This window comes from Aristolochia californica, unplaced genomic scaffold, assembly GCF_029961685.1.
Source record: "Aristolochia californica isolate CCGP_79_NKW_82.1479 unplaced genomic scaffold, dmAriCali1.0.hap1 SCAF_6, whole genome shotgun sequence".
Taxonomy (NCBI): domain Eukaryota; kingdom Viridiplantae; phylum Streptophyta; class Magnoliopsida; order Piperales; family Aristolochiaceae; genus Aristolochia; species Aristolochia californica.
In genome coordinates, this window is record NW_027182257.1 from 3,558,166 (window position 1) to 3,576,581 (window position 18,416).

An 18,416-nucleotide genomic window follows, 5' to 3' on the forward strand; every position below is an offset into this window, starting at 1 on the left:
TAATTAACATACCTTTTAATTGAAAAAATCCTGTGAGACTTCCTCCCATGAGACTGCTATTAGACTCCACTATATTAATTCACCATTTTTTAGACTTCTTCCTAAGAGAGTCATGTAAGACTCTTCAACACTCCCCCTCAAGCTAGAGTTTGTAACTTCATCTTCTAAGAAAAAAGATTCTTGATATTCTATTTTTTTGTTTGAAAAATCTTCGTTCCCCCGACTCCACTTGATTATTCATGTCACATAAAATAGTACACCTCTTTCTTTTTACTTCTTCTACTTCTCCTCCTCAAATTGAGCATAAAAAAGATATAAATGCCCAACTTGGTCAAAACAAATATGAGATAAGAAAATCACTCCTAGTTATATCACAAAACTCTATACATCAATCAAAATAGTTATAGTGTAAAAAAAACTTTGCTCAATTTTGAAGGAAAAAAAAAGGGTCTACTTTTAGGCATGGAAAAGAGACTAGTCAAATTTTTAAGGATAGCTCACAAAAACATCACCTCTTGGATGAATAAAAAGACTTGACTCACACTTGATGTTGGGTGCACTCCAGTACTATGCAAGTAGTGGGTCTCTATAGATATTATTCTGAAGTGATGAAAAATAAAAGATGATACATTGAAAAAAAATACTAGAGGAACACAAAGATAACAACCCCTATACTTTATATGGAAGGAGACACTCATAAAACCAATACATTAATAAGATCTATCAATCTTGATAGAAAAAGGGTAAAACAATTTAGAAGACCAAATTTTTATCATGTTTTTTTTTTTTAAAGGAATGAAGGAAAATTAAGTGAGAGCAAAAAAATTACCATAATTAATTGAAAATAGAAACTTTTGGGGAAATCTTAATGATACATAAGGGTAGTTAAAAGAGTTGAATAAGAAAACTTGCTTAGCTCGAGAGTCAATGACATCGAGTTAGTAAAATAAAATAAAATAAAACGTGACAAATAGGCCCTTCTTCTCCCTTGTTTCTCTTTTGAAACAACCTCAAACCCTAATTTAGGGTTCCATGTGGGAGACAAGTTAATCTTTTCTAGCAAAAAAAATTATTGAAGATGAAATTTTAAAGGAATTGCCATCAATATAGGAGTGAATTGATAACATACAAATTGAAGGTAATAGTTGGAGAGAGAAAAAAAAAGAGAAACTCTGGCTTGCATGGTTACTATATGGTGCATGCAAAACAGGATTTTGATAAAGAATACATGACTATGATGTGCATGTTTGTAAATTAATGAGGTGTGCTATTAAAAAAAACTTTAGAGCCTAGAATTTATGCACTCAAAAGGAAAAACGATTAGAATTAAAACACATATACTTATATTTGAGTAAGGAGCTTAAAATTTAGAGTACCACAAGCAACATACTTCCAACATGATTTTTGAGTCTTTCTATATTGATACATCTATCTGAAAACATTGAATTGAGAAACGGTTTATTGGTTCAAAAACTAGACTCACAGAGATTTCATTTCAGATATAAGTCTTTATATAGATTCTTGTTCTTGATGGCATAAAACAACTAAAAAATGAAGCTTTCTATTGTCTCTCAAGCCTTTCTAGCTGTCTGACCTTTGTTAATTCAGATGCTGATTTTTCTTTGTAAAATACTTAGATTTCCAAAATTCTTTTGAACTGGAAAATGGACTCAAATTCCTTTTTATCAATATATAATTTTTAATATGAAAAATATATTATAAAAGTGTGAACTTCAAGAAAAAAAGGTATTGAATAGAAAAAATATCAGTAGAATACACACCTAAAACTAATAGAAATGACAAATCAGAAAGTATCGCATTATCTTTGTAAGTTTACTGATTCAACTCACAAAACCTGTTCTAATACATTGTTGGATTTTTTATAGGGAAAATAATATATTGATTTGTTTAATTGACTACCCTGGGCTCTATTTATAATTGAGGAAATACATAAACTCATAATGAAACTAAACTACCCAAGTCCTATTTATACCTAGAAGAGTACTCCTAATTATAATTAAATTAAATTAAAGATTAAAAATAACTAAAGTACCTTTTAAATAAGACAATCTTGTGATACTTTCTCCCATGAGACTCTTGTTAGACTTCATCACATTAATTCTCTTGCTTTGAGACTTCTTCCTATTAGAGTCATGTAAGACTCCTCCATTATTGCTTTTCAACATAAATTATGCTTGACTAGTTGTAACTACTTGTGCAACCCAATTTAGCCTATTTCTTGAGTTTTGGACTATATAAGCAAATCATTAAAAAACTCAAAGGTAAAAAATGTGCTAGTATGAATGTTGAATTCCTTGAATAGAAATTTGAATTAGATATGAATATCAACCTTTGACAACTTGAATATTAGAGTCAACCTCCTCGGTCTACTAGAAAACTAGGCTAAAGAAATCAAACGGTTTTCATTAAGAATTTCATATCGGCCCTCCCAGAATTTCTTCAAGAATTGATCTATATATTTTAAAGTTCTCCTTTTGTTATGTTTTGCCTTGATGAGTATTTGATATTTTGTAGGTGTGAATGTGAGTTGCCTAAGTGACTAGAGCAATGACACAATTGGTGTGTCACAATTATGCTCCATCTTTGATTATTAAAGTACATCCATGTAAAACTCAATGATTTCTCCATTGAGATTTGGAACATATGGTAAAGTATTATTAGAAATAGTTTTTGCTCCTAGAAAAATAATCCTTCCCCAACTATGGATGTGTTTGCATACATTGCCTGAATATGGGGTAAATGAGGATTTGGTCTAAAGCTTTACACAAATATGTAAGTAGAAACCTGTAAATGAAAACTAGGCAATAAGAAAGGAGATAGTGTAAACCCCTTGAGAGGTGTTCTCCTTAGCTAAGAGATGCCTCAAATGTTTGTGAAGATGAAGGCTACATAAAGGCTACCACCCTGGATAAGGGTGATGTAGAAAGTACCATTATTGATTTCAATGCTTGTGTATGCATTTGAATTGATTTTGCACATTGAATTGCAATAAATATTGGGAACATAGAAGATTAAAATTAAAAAGGAATCAACATTAATAGCAAAAGTAAACAAAATTATTCACCCCTCCTTTTTAGGTTTGTTCATCACTAGATCGAACACCAAATAATCCTATAAAAACATTATTAGCCTATCCATAAAAGACTCCCAATACTAGATTGACTCGGTCAACCCAGGTCAACCTGATCTATGAGGCAACTAAGGAACATGAAACCTTTCTTCCATGTTTTTGAAATTTTATGACTTTTAGGATTTGTAAGTTTTGTAACTATTCTTCTATGTTTCACCATCATAATGTGCATGAGGAGATAGGAAAAGTATTGTGACTGTAGTGTTGCTCATAAGATTCCAACTAAGGTTCGAGTTCTATAATTGGTGTTACATATTGAATCAACAACTTGAGGAGAAGAATTAAAGGCATCCTCTAGGGTCTGTTTGGAACCCACAAAAAAGGAAAAGGGGAGAGAAATGTATTTTCTATTGTTTGGCAGCGGAGAATCATTGAGAGAAAAGAAAATAAGAGAGAAAATCACTTTCTCTTAGAGTTAATAATTTCTTTCTCACAAAATGATGAAATTTGGGGAGAAAAGAAAAAAAATAGAAACTTGAGAGAAAATTTTTATCATAATTTTTTAAAATATTACTATTTTTTTTTGTTCTTTTTCCACGTGTATCCAAACAAGAGAAACCATATTTCTCTTTCATTTCCCATGGGCATCCAAACAAGAGAAAATAAACCTCTTTTATTTTCTTTTATTTTCTCTTTCTCTTCCTCTTTTCTTCTTTTTGTTTTCTCTGCACTTTCTGTGTTCCAAACACAGCCCTAATCAATCTAGAAGAGCAAGTATTTGTGTTTGTTAGCCTAAAACAATGGTAATAATCAAAAGATGTACTGCAATCAATCAAAATGAATTGTATTTTGTGATTATTCTCTTTTTAAACTATTTTTTGTAAGTTTGTGCAAAAGGATTGAATCATTATAAACAAACACTTTAACTTCTATTTCCCCATTCTATTATGATCTAATTAGCTTTTGGTGTAACCCATAGAATATGTTGCAAAAAGAAGTACATGGAATTACTATAATAGTAAAACTATCGCCTGCTAGGAATATACCTATAATACGCCCATATTCTTAGTAGGATTATTCCTACTAGGAATCACACCTAATAGTAAACAATACAACTAGAACCAACACTATACATGCAGACTGTAACCCTACTAGGAATTGTTGTTCAATTGATCAGAGCACCAGCCTATCAAAGTTAAAGTTGCAAATTCAAGTTTTGCCAAACCCCTCCTTTGGGTCCAATGAGTATTAATGCCACACCCAAATTTAAGTTAATGAGGGAGCCTCCCTCCCTGCCTCATCCCCCATCCCAATTATCATAGTCTTGAATCTGACATGCTCGCACCAACAGTTGAGTTCAAGTCCTTGCTCTTGCATAGCCTGAATCTTTTCAATATTTCACCAATTACTTTTTGAAGACAGATTAAATATGTTGTAGAAGGTTATGCTATATGCCAATTATCACCATTGGTGTTGGTGATGCATGAATGCTATTGTTTCATTATTTTCCAGACCATGAAAACCCAAGTACATCATATGTGCTATTATATTTTTAGGATTAATCCAAAATTTCCAATTTTACTGGAGTTTTTCCAAATTACCTGTTTCTTCCCTTTATTTGATTGATGCGTTATGATATGTTGCTTAGGGAGTATAACTCTCCTCGAATTTATGTTTTTTAATTAGAAGATGTTGAGGGACCCAAAAGGGTTGAACCATTGATCGTCTTTAAAGGTTGAGGTAAATAAGAGCAACTATTAACCAACTAAAGAGGGACTTGAAGAGATAAAATAAAGTAAAGGATATTTTTGTAAAAAAAAATTACGCTAATGAGTCGGCTCACGAGCTAACAAGTCGAACTTGGCTTGTTATACTTAACAAACCTTATTTCAAGTTTGAGCTCAAGCCAAGCTCAAGTAAAAACTCAATTGAGTCGAGTTCGAACAGTTTGCAAGCCGTTTTGGCTCGGTGCCACCCCTACAGAATCCACCAAAAGAATTTTAATGGACCAATCAAGCTTAGCATTTTCCAACTTACAAAATTTTCTCTATCTTGCTAACTTGTCTCACCTGTACTCATTTCTAGGAATTTAGAATTGAATACGAAAGAAGAAATCAAAACAAAATGGGAGCAGAAATTGATCTATGGATGATAAACCAGGCGCACTACTCAAGCTTGTTGTTCAGCATCTAATACATAGGCTAGGCGCGGCCTCACCATATGTGAAGCCTCTTCTGGGGTTGCCAACAGACCCTTGATGCCATCGTCATCACCTCCGCCGGTACCACCATAGTTGGACATGAAGCTTTTGATCCTCCCAAGTGCCACATTCATGTCTTCCTCACTCATATTCCCAAAACAAACTCTGAACCAACCTGGTTCGCTGCAGTGAAATGAACAGCCTGGGCTGATGTTTAAACCGATCTTCTCCAGAATGATCCTCCATAGCTGCAGCTCACCTTCCCAAGTATCACTCTCTAATAACTTTTTCAGATTTACCCAGCAAAAGAGCCCAGAATTGCCTTCCAGACAATCCACACCTACCGCTCTGAGTCCCTTCACGAAGTTTCTATGTCTTCTCTTCAGCTCCTCTCTGACTCTCAGCAGGTAGCTTCGGGTGAAATCTCTATCTGCAAGAAGACAGGTCAGGAGAACCTGTGTCTGTGATGATACCAGTGAGAAGCTGGACATCCTCCTTGCAGCAGTTCTGACTGTTTGGTTAGTCGAGTATATAGCACCTACACGAAATCCCGGCAGACCAAGATCCTTCGAGAGGCTATACACGATATGTACAGTTTCTGGATTGTATTTGGTGGACGACTGAAGCAATTCAATAATGCTAGTGAAGGGAGGGGAAGAGAAAGCTGTTCCAGCATAGACCTCATCTGTGATGACATGGATGGATTTTTCTGCGGCGAAGTCGAGAACTTGGTAGAGTGTCTGAGGTGAAATGGTAAGGCCTAGAGGATTCGAGGGATTAGTGATGAAAACAGCTTTCACGGTCTTTCCCTTCTTCAAGGCTATCTGATATGCTTTCTCCAAGGCTAGAAGAGTTATTTGAAAGCTATCATGGCTGCCGCACTCTACTGGTTCTATCTCTACCCCAGTTCGCCACTTCAAATCTCTGTCAAAACTGAAACCCAAAAGCATGCATGTAAGAAACAATAGACGTGTTGGAAAGAAGAGAGAATTCAGTTGAATCTCGATTCAATCAAGTACCCTGCGTAATAAGGTGTTGGAACAAGCAAGGTGTCTCCTGGGTTGGCAATGCAAAAAGTGAGAATCTCGTTGGCTGCAGTTGCTCCGGCTGTAAGAACAATCCTGTCTGGATCGATCTTCACTCTCCCTCCTCTCACTTCCTCCATGAAACTTGCCAACGCCTTTCTGAAACTGTCCAGACCATGATAATCTTGGTATAGTGCAGTCTCCTTGAAGTTTGTGAGCGTGCCCTTCCATGCAAGAACTTGAGAGTGTTCTTCCACCCACTCATTCACCAAATCAGTACCCACCTGCAAAAAATGACCCATAATCAAGTTTTTTTGCTAAACTTGAGAACCCATCAGAGGGAGAACATAAAATCGTCGTCTAACCGAGTGCTGCGCTGAAGAAGAAGACTGAGAGAGTTAAAATTACCTGATTTTCGGCCAAACCCATCTGAATTATACCAGAAGGATTGAGACGGGGGTGATATGGGTTGAGGTCATACGCCTTCCAGCCATCAAAATACGGGGAATTCTCCGAGTGACCGTCGGCCAAAGCCAATGTAGACAGTTCAAACGAGACTCTTTTAACCATCTTTCTTTTTCCTTCTCCGTTAGTGTCTGTATTTCAACAGAGAAAGGGAGAGATGATCTAAAACTATCTGACGAAATGTAACCTCTCGTACGCAGCTATTTAAAGCCGTGACATTCATCTTGGGCGATGCAAACAAAGTAGAAAATGCCCACAGAAAATTTTGTGCCCGCAGTAAGAGAGGCAGCCTGTAGCAGCTCGCTGACTTGCAGAGTTCGTCAACTCAATTATCTACCTAACACGAGGCAATCAGGATAAAGCAGGCAGTTCTTCAGTTCCACCACCGTCTGTGATCGGCGGCATTCCATAGGCCTCCGCCCATTATCGCAGAAAAAGGAATGTCCAGCGCGCTTACCGTTGCTTCTCTGCACAGGGAAACTGTCTTTTTAACCTAATGCACATTTTAAATCTCTCTCTGCAACAGTAGACTTCGTATACAAGGTGATACCACCTTCCACGAGCGGGGCATGGGCGTTGAATTTCTTCTGACGAGAAGCGTCATGAACCATGTTCGCGGCATAAAAAGGAGGACGACTGACTGGCTGTCGTTGGAGGAGAAGCCCATGTTTTTGTCGATTTGTAGTAATGTCAATCTCAAGTCATTCCCCGCCGCCAGCTGCAACGGGAGCGAGTTTTGTTATTTCTTCCTTGGCGTTACACCATTAGAGCTCTCGCCTGAATCTCTATCTTATTGCCCATTCAGTTTCTGTGCTCGAACGGAGCTTTTGGGGAGGGAGAGGCTTTCGAGGATGTCGAGTTGACCTCGATCATACTCTCTTCGTCCTTTTCCGGAAAAGGCAATCAGCTAGTCATCGTTGCCAATGATTTTCCTAGAGATGGATAAACTAAATGAAATAAATTGTTTCATATATTGCTTTGTTTATCATTCAATTTACAACTATACAATATACCGTTTATTTTTTATTAATTGGTCAAATAACCAAGTTTTTTTTAAAATAAATTATTTTTTATTATGTTCATAATTAACTTGCCAACTAAATCAGAACTATTCAATCGAACCCAATCCTTTGTTGATAAAATTCATTAAAATTTGTAATTAGGGAATATTTTTTATTTATGGGATAATTATATAATTAGGGGATAAAGTCTTTAATTAGGATATTTAGAGGAGCAAAAGGGAAAGTGTTATGATCCTGGATCTGACACAGCGATTCGTAGGGAGGAAGAAGAGAAAGACGAAAATCAAGCTGAAGGGAAGCTTGATAACCCTAAGTTCTTTGAGGAGAACACACACCCCTGAGCTCGTTGAGGAGAACTCAAAACCCTTGTTTACTCAAAATCAATGCTTGTTTTTTCTCATTACTCTTACCCCTTAAATAGGGTTCACCCTTACAAGATTCAAGATAAAATATTACAAAAATACCCTAATGGCCTATTAATTCTTTAACTGAAATAAAATAAAGTAAATTAAAGAAAAATAATTAATTAAACTCTAAATAACTTAATAATGTTATTACGTGCACAACAGAAAGTTTGTGAGAAAAGGGGCTCTTAGCTTCTAGGAAGGAGGGGGGCAACTTTTTAGAAACAATTTGGTATTTCTCTTGGTCTTACTTGGTCAAAGGGGAATTTGTCTAGGATTTGGGCAGTTAAGGGGTTCCTATTTGGGAGTTTCTCAAATAAGTAAGTGTAGATTAATTACAACTAGGGGTTCTTATTTGATTTCAATTAGGAGTTTCTTGTTTGATGTAATTAAGAGATTATAAATAGAAAAGAGTTTGGCTAGGACAATCAACCTAAAGCCTTATTTATTTTTATCTCACCTCTCTCTCTCTCTCCCTACTGGTCCCCTACCCTAAATGTCTCTTCTTCTTTTTCCCTCTTTCCTCTCTACTTGCTCCTCTTTAGTCTACCCTTCTTCCCTCCCACTAGCTTCTTGTAAGGTCCGGTGAGGAACAAACCTAGAGCGGCAATGGATAGGTTTGTTAACTTTTACTACTAATTTTAATTTCTTTTGGTTAATCCTTATGTGTATGTATTTAGCTTTCTCAATTAATAACACTACAAGGCAAATCTTACAATTTTATATTTGTACATAATAATCAAATTATAATAAAGCAATAACATTTAAACTACACATTGGATTTTTAAGAGGTTCACAATCCTTCTATAGATTGCTAGTCCACCTTCCAAGATGTTTTAGCTCCTTGTGGCTTCACTAAATTTGGTTTGCCCCACGACATCTACAACAAATTGTCATTAAGGCTAATTACGATGTTGCCCACATAGGGACTAAGACAACTCAATTGACCACAATATCCAATTTATAATAGTACAACTTCACTAAGATTGTAGTAGCTAACTAGGTACATTAACCTATACCTACTAGGGATTTTCTAGCAGGTCACTAGGCTATACAAGCCTAGACCCAAACACGAATTTTTACCAACTTACCATGCACCCCAACCTAGATCCACAAAAGGATTTTCAACACCGTTTGCCTATACAAGGTCTTACAGCTTATAACAACTAATGCCACCTATTACTTATTCAACAACTATACTTCGGAGACTAAAACTTATCAACTTCTACACCTTAGCAACCAAGAATTTCTCTCAAATACCCGTCAATAGCTAAACCCTAATACTCCTCCTCAACACCTCAACCACTACAACTTTTCTCAAAAAATATATAGTAATAAAAGTATAGCCTACTAAGATAGCAAAGATTTCTTTCTCATTATACAACTCAATGTAACTTGCCTCTTAAGGCAGATATAATAATCTATGCTCAAGCAAATAGGTACTCTAGTTCCTAGGCACCTACTCTGGTAAATTAAACAACTCAAAAAAAGTTTTTTAATGAGATTTGAAATGTATGCACAATGCAAATATGGAATTGATTTTTCAAACAAGGAAAAACATACAAATCAACTAAATGCAAGGGATGATTTTAACATAAACCTCAAGAGTAGTAATAAAAAATTTAATGATAATTTCAGTGACAAATATCCCTAGTTCAGAGTACTCTACCAGGTATAATTAAAATATCTCAATGTATATACTTATATATACTTGAATTTAAAAACTTATCCTCAAATTTCAGTATTTTGTGAAATCCCTTTCAAACCAAATTAGAATACTTGCATGCATGAAATAATTTTATAGTAAAAGATCAAACAAGTTTTATTTCACATGGAAGTGCATCAAACAAAAACTTAAAACACAATTGTTGAATCAAATATGATCTGAAAATTACTAGACACGTGTTCTGAAAACAAATATCCAAAGTATTCAGTCAAGATTTAAATGGGGATCTTGAGACCAATACCTCTCTCTCTCTCTCTCTCTCTCTCTCTCTCTCTCTCTCTCTCTCTCAAATTTCATTCTTCCTTTCTCTTACCTCTTTCTCAAGGATTACTTTCATCAAATTATTCCAGCCACTTAGCCACCACTTTTCACTCTTTTCTTACACTAGATTGGAGAAAATAAGACTTCTCTAAGAGGTTTCTATCACTTGTCCAAGAAAAACCCGACTGTCTTGGCTAAGTTGGCAGCCAAGTCACTATCACATGGGGAAAGATTTACTCTGCACAACATAGATGACCGCCCCTTCCTCCCCTTTGAAAGGGTGTCGGAGGAGCGACTACCACCACCAAAAAGAGTGGTAGGGGTAATGCCCCTTCCATTTTTAATTGGACGATGAGGGTGGGGGATCCCTCCCTCATCTTCGCAACTACAAAAGGGAAGAATAAGGATTTAATTTTTTAATTTTATTTATTACATCGTCCTAGTTAAATCAAACTGAGTCACTCTACCGAGTTAATGACTGAGTCAAATTTTATAACATTACTCCAACTTTTGTTTCTTTAATATGTACAACCAACTAATAGGTAGTGAAATTCTACTAATGGAAGTGTGGAAAATATGGATAGTATCATTCTAATTATAGAATTTCATATTATAAAATATAGATAGTATCATTCTAACCACCAATGTTAGCACATTATCAACATTTTTTTTTTATCAATTGTGAAGGCAATTTTTAAAGCCATTTCACCCTGCTAGGGCCTAGAATTATTTTGGTATATGCTAGAGATTTGGCAATAAGGGACAAATGAGCCACATTGCTTATTTATTTGCTATTACCAATATCAACATATTCATATCAACCAATTGAAGTAGATTCAATTAAAACAACATCCATTTTCAATTCTAAAACCCAAAAATTGAAAAAATCAAAAAGGCAAAAAATAATGAGCCATGATAAATGTGTTATTATTGAACCTTAAACCCAACCCAACTCGCCAAATTGATCCCTTTTGCCTTCTAGTTGGATGTAACCTTGACCAACTTCACGCCTTGTATGGATGCACACACTTATTCGGTATGTGCTAGGCTGATCAGCGAAAAAAATGAAAAGAAGAAAAATTAGAAGAGAAAAGAGAGATTTTCTTAGAGGCACAACTATGTTTTGTATTGCATGCTTGATTCTAATAGCTCAAGGAGCCTACATAATATAGACTATTTTTTAAGCATTTTGCTCTCTTTTCCATGTGGGATTAAAACTAATATCAAGATATGTTGGACCTAGATATTTTTTCTTGGGCATTAAACAACTCATTACAAGGCAATTTAACACAAGGAAAAAACCTACTATTCCTACTTGAAATAAAATTCTAATTGGGACATGGGAAATGACTTCTATTAGCCTCTTTTCAACCAAGCCCATTACACCAAGCATACCATGTCAAGCATCTTCTTGAATTTCAAAAAAAATTTTGCCTTCAGTGGTGTAGTGAAAAATATTAGAGACTTGCTTATTGGTCCAACAAAACTTAAGCACTAGTTCCTCCTCGCCTCCTTTACTTGAGTCACCTCAAGTCCTAGAAAGTTTGACATGAGCCCTATGTCCATGATAGCAGGATCATGCTCCATGGCTTCCCTAAAATCCTTAATCATGGTTGGGTTGTCACATGAGAAATTCAAATTATACAAATACAAACAAATGAATAGAATATGTGCATCACTCCCTATTTTGACGTACAAGTGTATTCATGTGGGTATCTTTCAATCCCCTTCTAAGGGTACCAAGCATGAAGGACTTGCTTCAACCCATAGAATGCCTTCTTCAACTTGTACAACATGTGCTCCTTGTTGGCTTGAACCTATTTGTCTAGTTATGTCATTAAGGAAGGCAAATTGGATGTGCATATGTTGAATAATACATATTTTCTAAACTGCCAATGTCAGGATCATCCACACCATGTCAAGTCAAGCAACCAGTGCCAATACTTCAAAATAGTCTATGCACGATTTCTATTGGTAACTACTACTGAAAGACTGAATGGCCAAAACTATATGAGCTGATCATGACCAGTTACTTTGTACTTAAAGGCTAGGAAAGAAGACAAAATTCATTAGGGATGACCCTCCTGTCCCATTGAATGATGATTGGGAAACCGAGGATAGTCAAGTTATGACATGGCTACTTAACAACCTAGATCTTGATTTACGAAATCAAGCCATGAATTGTGGTACAAGTAAGGATATGTGGAACTCATAGTTTTTTTTATGCACAAGAAAGTAAATTTTCACTGGTTTTTGAGCTATATGCCAAGATATTTAGCCTCAAGAGAAGTCAGAGGTCTCTCACTACATATAGTGAGTTGGTTGGTACATTGTCAGAGATGAGTGTTTTGCACCCCATTACTATGGATTAAAGGGAAATAAGAGATAGAATGTGCAAGTGTATATTGCTAAATTTTTTGATGGATTAGACCTAGAATATAACTCTACTAGAGTGAAATTGTTGGCTTCCAATTAGGGGTGACATCGAATCGAGTTGAGCCCAAACCTACCTATGTTCGAGCTGGGCTTGATTTAAATATTTAGATCTCGAGCTCGAGCCGAGCTCAGCCTCCAACCTAAGATTGTAATCGAGCTCGAGCCGAGCTCAACCTCCAGCCTAAGATTGTAATCGAGCTCGAGCCCAATAATTTTAACCGAGTTCAATCTCAAGCTCGAGTCAAGTTTGAGCTCCAACCTACGTTTAAAACTTTACATAAAAATATGTCTCAATTTGGATACTGAACTTCGTGGGTCTTAGAGGTTCATCCACTCGAAGTGCCAAGTAAAATGTCCATGCACCAGTGACAGGAGAATTTTCACATTCCAATCATTATAATTGCCTCCACTGAGAGGAATAATATAAGAGGAATCAAATTTTGAAAAAAAAATAAAGTTTGAACACTTGCAAAATAAACAACAAGCTTACTAAAACTTGCAATGAAGCCAAATATCGCATATTTATCCATGTAAATAAATTCAAATAAATAAATCAGCATGTTATTATAATATTTACTGTGGACTTAGATTATAGCACATAAGCAATTTATATCACTTTATGATGGGATCAAAATATGCATGTAAAATAATTTTCTAGGCCTATGGGTAACTAGATTTTTTTTTTTAAATATTTCTATCTCATCCTAATTAATCACTTAAATATAACATCTACCCTGTGGAGTTAAATTATTATATCTCCATGATTAATCATATTTTTTATATCATTAAATTTATGTGACTAAGCTTAATGTCACTAAATTTTTTCATAATTAAGAATGTTGTGGCTATTACTCAATTATTCAAATATAAACAAAAATATGACACCAAAATAATTGATTAAAATTGATGCCAATTATTAATTCCTTATATTTAGGTCAACAAAAAATATGCATAAAATCCTAAATAAAAATTTTCATAAGATTAAAATTATCATAAATAGTTATATATTCACATATATATATACACATACATACATATACATGTAAAATTATTTAATTCATATGAATTAAATGAGAAATGACATAAAAAGCAAATATATTGATTTTCTACTTATTCTAGTATCTATTAAATGTATCCAACAATAACACTTAAAGTGAGACGGCCTAGAGGTTATTTTCCAAAAAATTTAAGTTGAGGGGGTGAGTTCAAATCCCACACTCAACAATTTTTTTTCTTAGGATTATTGAGCCCAACTAACTCGGTTGCGTGGTTTGGAACTGGTGAGGCGCATCCAACTCAGTTTGAACCCTGGTGGTCATCTTCAACCTCCAACCACGCACAGAGAGCAACGCCCTATGTCGGCCTCCGTCACCACCTCAACGTCGGCCACCATTGTAAGCGACGACGACGTACGCAATGCCGACCTTGGCTATGTTCCAACATGCCGCAGAGCCAAGAACGCACAACAGAGGCTCCACCACTGGGAGGCCTCAACGAAATCCGATGGCTACTCACCCTAAAGGTGTTTCTTTGTTTCTAAAGAATCCGAACAAGTCCAAGTTCAACCTTTGCTTGCAAATAACAGCAACCAGAGATTTCCTCCACAAAATTTGAACCCATACCCCTTTTTTGTTTATCCCTACTGCTCACTATCTCTTATGTCGTGATGCATGATGTGATGCATGATGGATGACGCGCAAGGAAATCTATGACCGTCAACATCACAATCGATGCTCAACCAATGCAACGACTGTGAATCAGCTGTGCCGGGAAGCTGGAAACACCAGTTTGCATCCGTTAAAAATTCGGGAGGGAAAGGTTTCACGTCCGGTCCCGACTCCTGACTCTTTTAACTAAACAGGCTGGTTCGCAAGCTCATGAACCGAACCAAGCTTTGTTCGAGTTTGGGTCATTTACTTAAACGAGTCGGAAACCCGATCTCGAATTCAATTCGAGATCGGGTTTATTCGAATCAAACCGAGCCGAGCTCGAGCTATTCGTGAACCGGCTCGATTCAATGGCACCCCTACTTCCAATGATGTTCAATCATTATCTACAACATATAGCAAAGTATTGCAGGTAGAGAATGCTATTGTAGCACCGAAAAATAAATAATGTGACCAGCATTGAACTCGTAGGGCTCTTTGAAGAGATCTAGGGGTAGAACTAGAAACACTAGAGGAAACGGAAAAGATAATCAAGGAGGAGGAAAGGGCAGAGGTGATACTAGGCCGAATACAAAAATGTACTCATTGTGACCATATGAACCATTTTTTGCTAAGTGTTAGGAAAGGTTTGGTAAACATGCACGGGGCAACTCTCTGTCCATGAGAGTATTGACTCGTTTACTGAGCCTCATGTGCAAGTTGTATCAGGCACATCTTCCACTCCTACAACTACATTAGTTAATTCAGGTACGCTTGCCCTCGGTGCACATCCATCCTCCACCTGGGTTTTTTCTCAGGAACTTCTACTTGCATATCAGGTATGTCCACCTTGTTTTCTGATTTAAAAGAGTCAACCAAAATTAAAGAAGTAACTTTAGCCAATGGATCCATTTCTCTTGTAAAAGGAATCATTGGGTCCTTATATTTTTATGTCACTTTAGTCTATCCTATTCGTCCCTAAATTCCTTCTCAATTATTGTCAATAGGTCAGCTTACTAAATCTATGAATTGTTATGTGACTTTTTGTCTTTGACATTGTGTTTTTCAAAATTTTACAACAAGGAGAATGATTGGTTTCGTGCGTGAGAGAGGCGGATTATACTATTTGGAGAGTTATTTACAAGATACTTCATAGGCATTGCACTCTACGGTCTCTCATCTACAATTAGGCCATCCTTCTCCTACAAAGTTGATTCAACTATTTCTTACATTTCCTTCAAACTTGTCATTTCAATATGATTCATGTCAGTTGGACAAACATTTTATTGATGATTTTAATCGTTGTACTTGGGTGTATCTCCAACAAGAGAAATCTGAAGTATTTGATGTGCGCAAACTTTTATAAAGTGAAATAAAAAATTAGTTCAATACTTCTATTCATGTACTTCACATTGAACAGTCTTGAGTTTATAAATCAAAATAACTTATTCGATAAAGATCATGGTATTATACATCAGTCTTCACATGTTTTTACTACAACAAAATGGTATTATTGAATGTAAGAATCGTCATTTGATAGAAATGGCTCGTACTATGCTTCTTCATATGCATGTACCCAAATCATATTGGGGTGATGTTGTCCTAATTGCTTGTTTCCTCATTAGTTGAATGTCTTCCTGAATTATTGATGGTAATTCCTATACAAGTACTATTACCATCAATCACCTTATTTCTTGCGTCTCCATGGGTCCTTGGGTGCATTTGTTTTACACGTGTCTTTGGGTTATCTCTACAAACATTACATGCCTTGAGGATACTCCCTTGTTTTCCTCATCCTCCATATATGTGTCTCTACCCATTCCTATTCTTGAGGTTGTTGCTCCCTCGAGTTGTCAAATGGATTTTTTTGGGTTACTCATGCACATAGAAAGGATATGTGTTATTATCTGTCTACTAAGAAAACATTTATCTTTACAAATGTTACATTCTTTGAGGATACTCCCTTCTTTTCCTCATCCTACATGTATGTGTCTTCACCCATTCCTATTCCTGAGGTTGTTGCCCCATCTACTGTGGAAGATATTCCTTGTCCAATTCCTAATGCTACTGTAGAGAAGTCGTTGCATGTCTATCACAGATACGAATTGATTCAAGATAAAATTGTTCCCTCTCTCCTGTTGGACCAAGTACCCTCTTAGTTTATTGATCCTAAAGTAAGTGATCAACATCTGCCTATTACCCTTTGGGAAGGTGTTAGAAAATGTACTCATTATCTCTTGTCCCACTGTGTCTTTTGATTCTCTTACTCACCGATACAAGCAACTTGCCTTATTCTTTCCTCTTGCACTATTCCTTCATCTGCATAGGCTACACTTTCCTCATATCAGTAGAAATTAGCTATGGATGTAGAGATCGAGGTACTATTGGATAGGGCCACCAGGCAGTCGTGTGGCCTACCTATTGGTGCTACAATTGTGGGGTTGTAGATGGGCATACATTGTGCAGCATAATCCAGACAGTTCTATTGAATGATACAAGGATAGATTAGTGGCCAAGGCCTACAAACAGACATATGGGATTGATGTATTTGAAACCTTTTCCCATGTCACCTACCAAGCTTAGGTTCAAATCTTGATGTTTATTGCAATCAATTAGGGGTGGTCGTTGTATCAACTTGATCTTAAAAATGCTTTTATGTATGGTGACTCGGCTAAGGAAGCCTATATGGAACAACCTCTTGGATATGTTGCTTAGGGGGAGATTAATAAAATATGCCGACTAAAAAAATCTATATATGGTCCCAAGCAAAGTTCTCAGGCATGGTTTGAGAAGTTTAGTCCAGTGCTCATATCTATTAGATTTGTTAGGAATCATTGTGACCATTCACTCTTTATTATGAGGAAATCGTTTGGCATTATGGTAATAGTGGTACATAGATGATATCGTTTTATCTGGTAGTGATATACAAGGCATTGAGGAGGTAAAAGCACATTTAATAAGGTCACTAAAATACTTTATGGGCTTGAAGTAGCTACAAGCAAGGCTGGTTTGGTATTGATTCAAAGGAAATATTTCATAGACATGTTATACCGAGTATGAATTGTTGGGTGTTAAGCATGTTAAAATTCCTATGGAGGTTTATGACCTTCATGATGAACAAAGTAATGAACTCCATGATAAGACAATGTATCATCGATTAGTTGAAAAACCCATATATACTATTGTTAATAGTGGTGGCATTGAGCCCAGCCATACTCGAACTTGCATATGTTCGAGCTTGGCTTGATCTGAATATTTCAAACTCGAGATCAGCCTCGAGTCAAAAATTGGAATGAGCTCGAGTCCAAAAATTTTAACTGAGTTTGAGCTCAAGTCGGGTTCGAGTTCAAACCTATATATAAAGCCACAAAAATAAATAAAAAAATAAAAAATAAAAAGAATATTGTGAAGAACTTAATACCATTGAACTACAAGCTATCATGGAGGAGTCCAAGACTTTATAATGGAACATACCAATGTATAATAACCAACTTAATAGACCTAAAAGAAAGAGCAAACACCTCCATCAACAATATTTATTCTATTAGCAAACAACAACATTAGATGTTGAGGGACCCGAAAAGGCTGAATAATCGATCGTCTTTGAGGTTTGAAGTAAATAAGAACAACTATCATATGACTAAAGAGGGAATTGATGAGAGCAATTAGAGTAAAGGGTGTTTTAGTAAAAAAAATCTATGCTAACGAGTTGGCTCACGAGCTAACAAGTCGAGCTTGAAAAATCTCGAGTTTGGCTTGCTATACTTAACAAGTCTTATTTCAAGTCTGAACTCGAGCCGAGCTCAAGTAAAATCTGAACCGAGCTAAGCTCGAACAATTTGCGAGCCAATTTGGCTTGGTGCCACCCCTAATTGCTACTCATCTGACATATATCCTTTGTTGTGAAATACTTGAAAGGGGTACCCAAAAAAAGGACTATTTTTTAAGCCTCACAATCACATGAAAAAGAGGTTTTCTCATATACTGATTTTGTTGGATCTAAACTTGATCGAAAATCTACCACTAGTTATTGCGTCTTCCTGAGAGGTAATTTGACTAATTGAAAAAGTAAGAAACAAAATGTTGTAACTCATTCTAGTGATGAATCTAAGTATAAAACCATAACTCATACAATCAATA

The 18,416-nt window shown here is 36.0% G+C and overlaps 1 protein-coding gene across 1 annotated transcript; it reads right to left on the minus strand.

Annotated features, from left to right (window-relative positions):
• Positions 1-5,260: 5,260 nt before the first annotated feature.
• On the minus strand, positions 5,261-11,050 carry LOC137934346 (1-aminocyclopropane-1-carboxylate synthase 7-like). Its single transcript, XM_068778629.1, has 4 exons — positions 11,017-11,050; positions 6,725-6,873; positions 6,311-6,600; positions 5,261-6,224 (listed from the first exon to the last, which is right to left on the minus strand). Exons 1-4 carry the CDS (start codon positions 11,048-11,050, stop codon positions 5,261-5,263), a joined length of 1,437 nt encoding a protein of 478 aa, XP_068634730.1.
• Between the last annotated feature and the right edge of the window lie 7,366 nt (positions 11,051-18,416).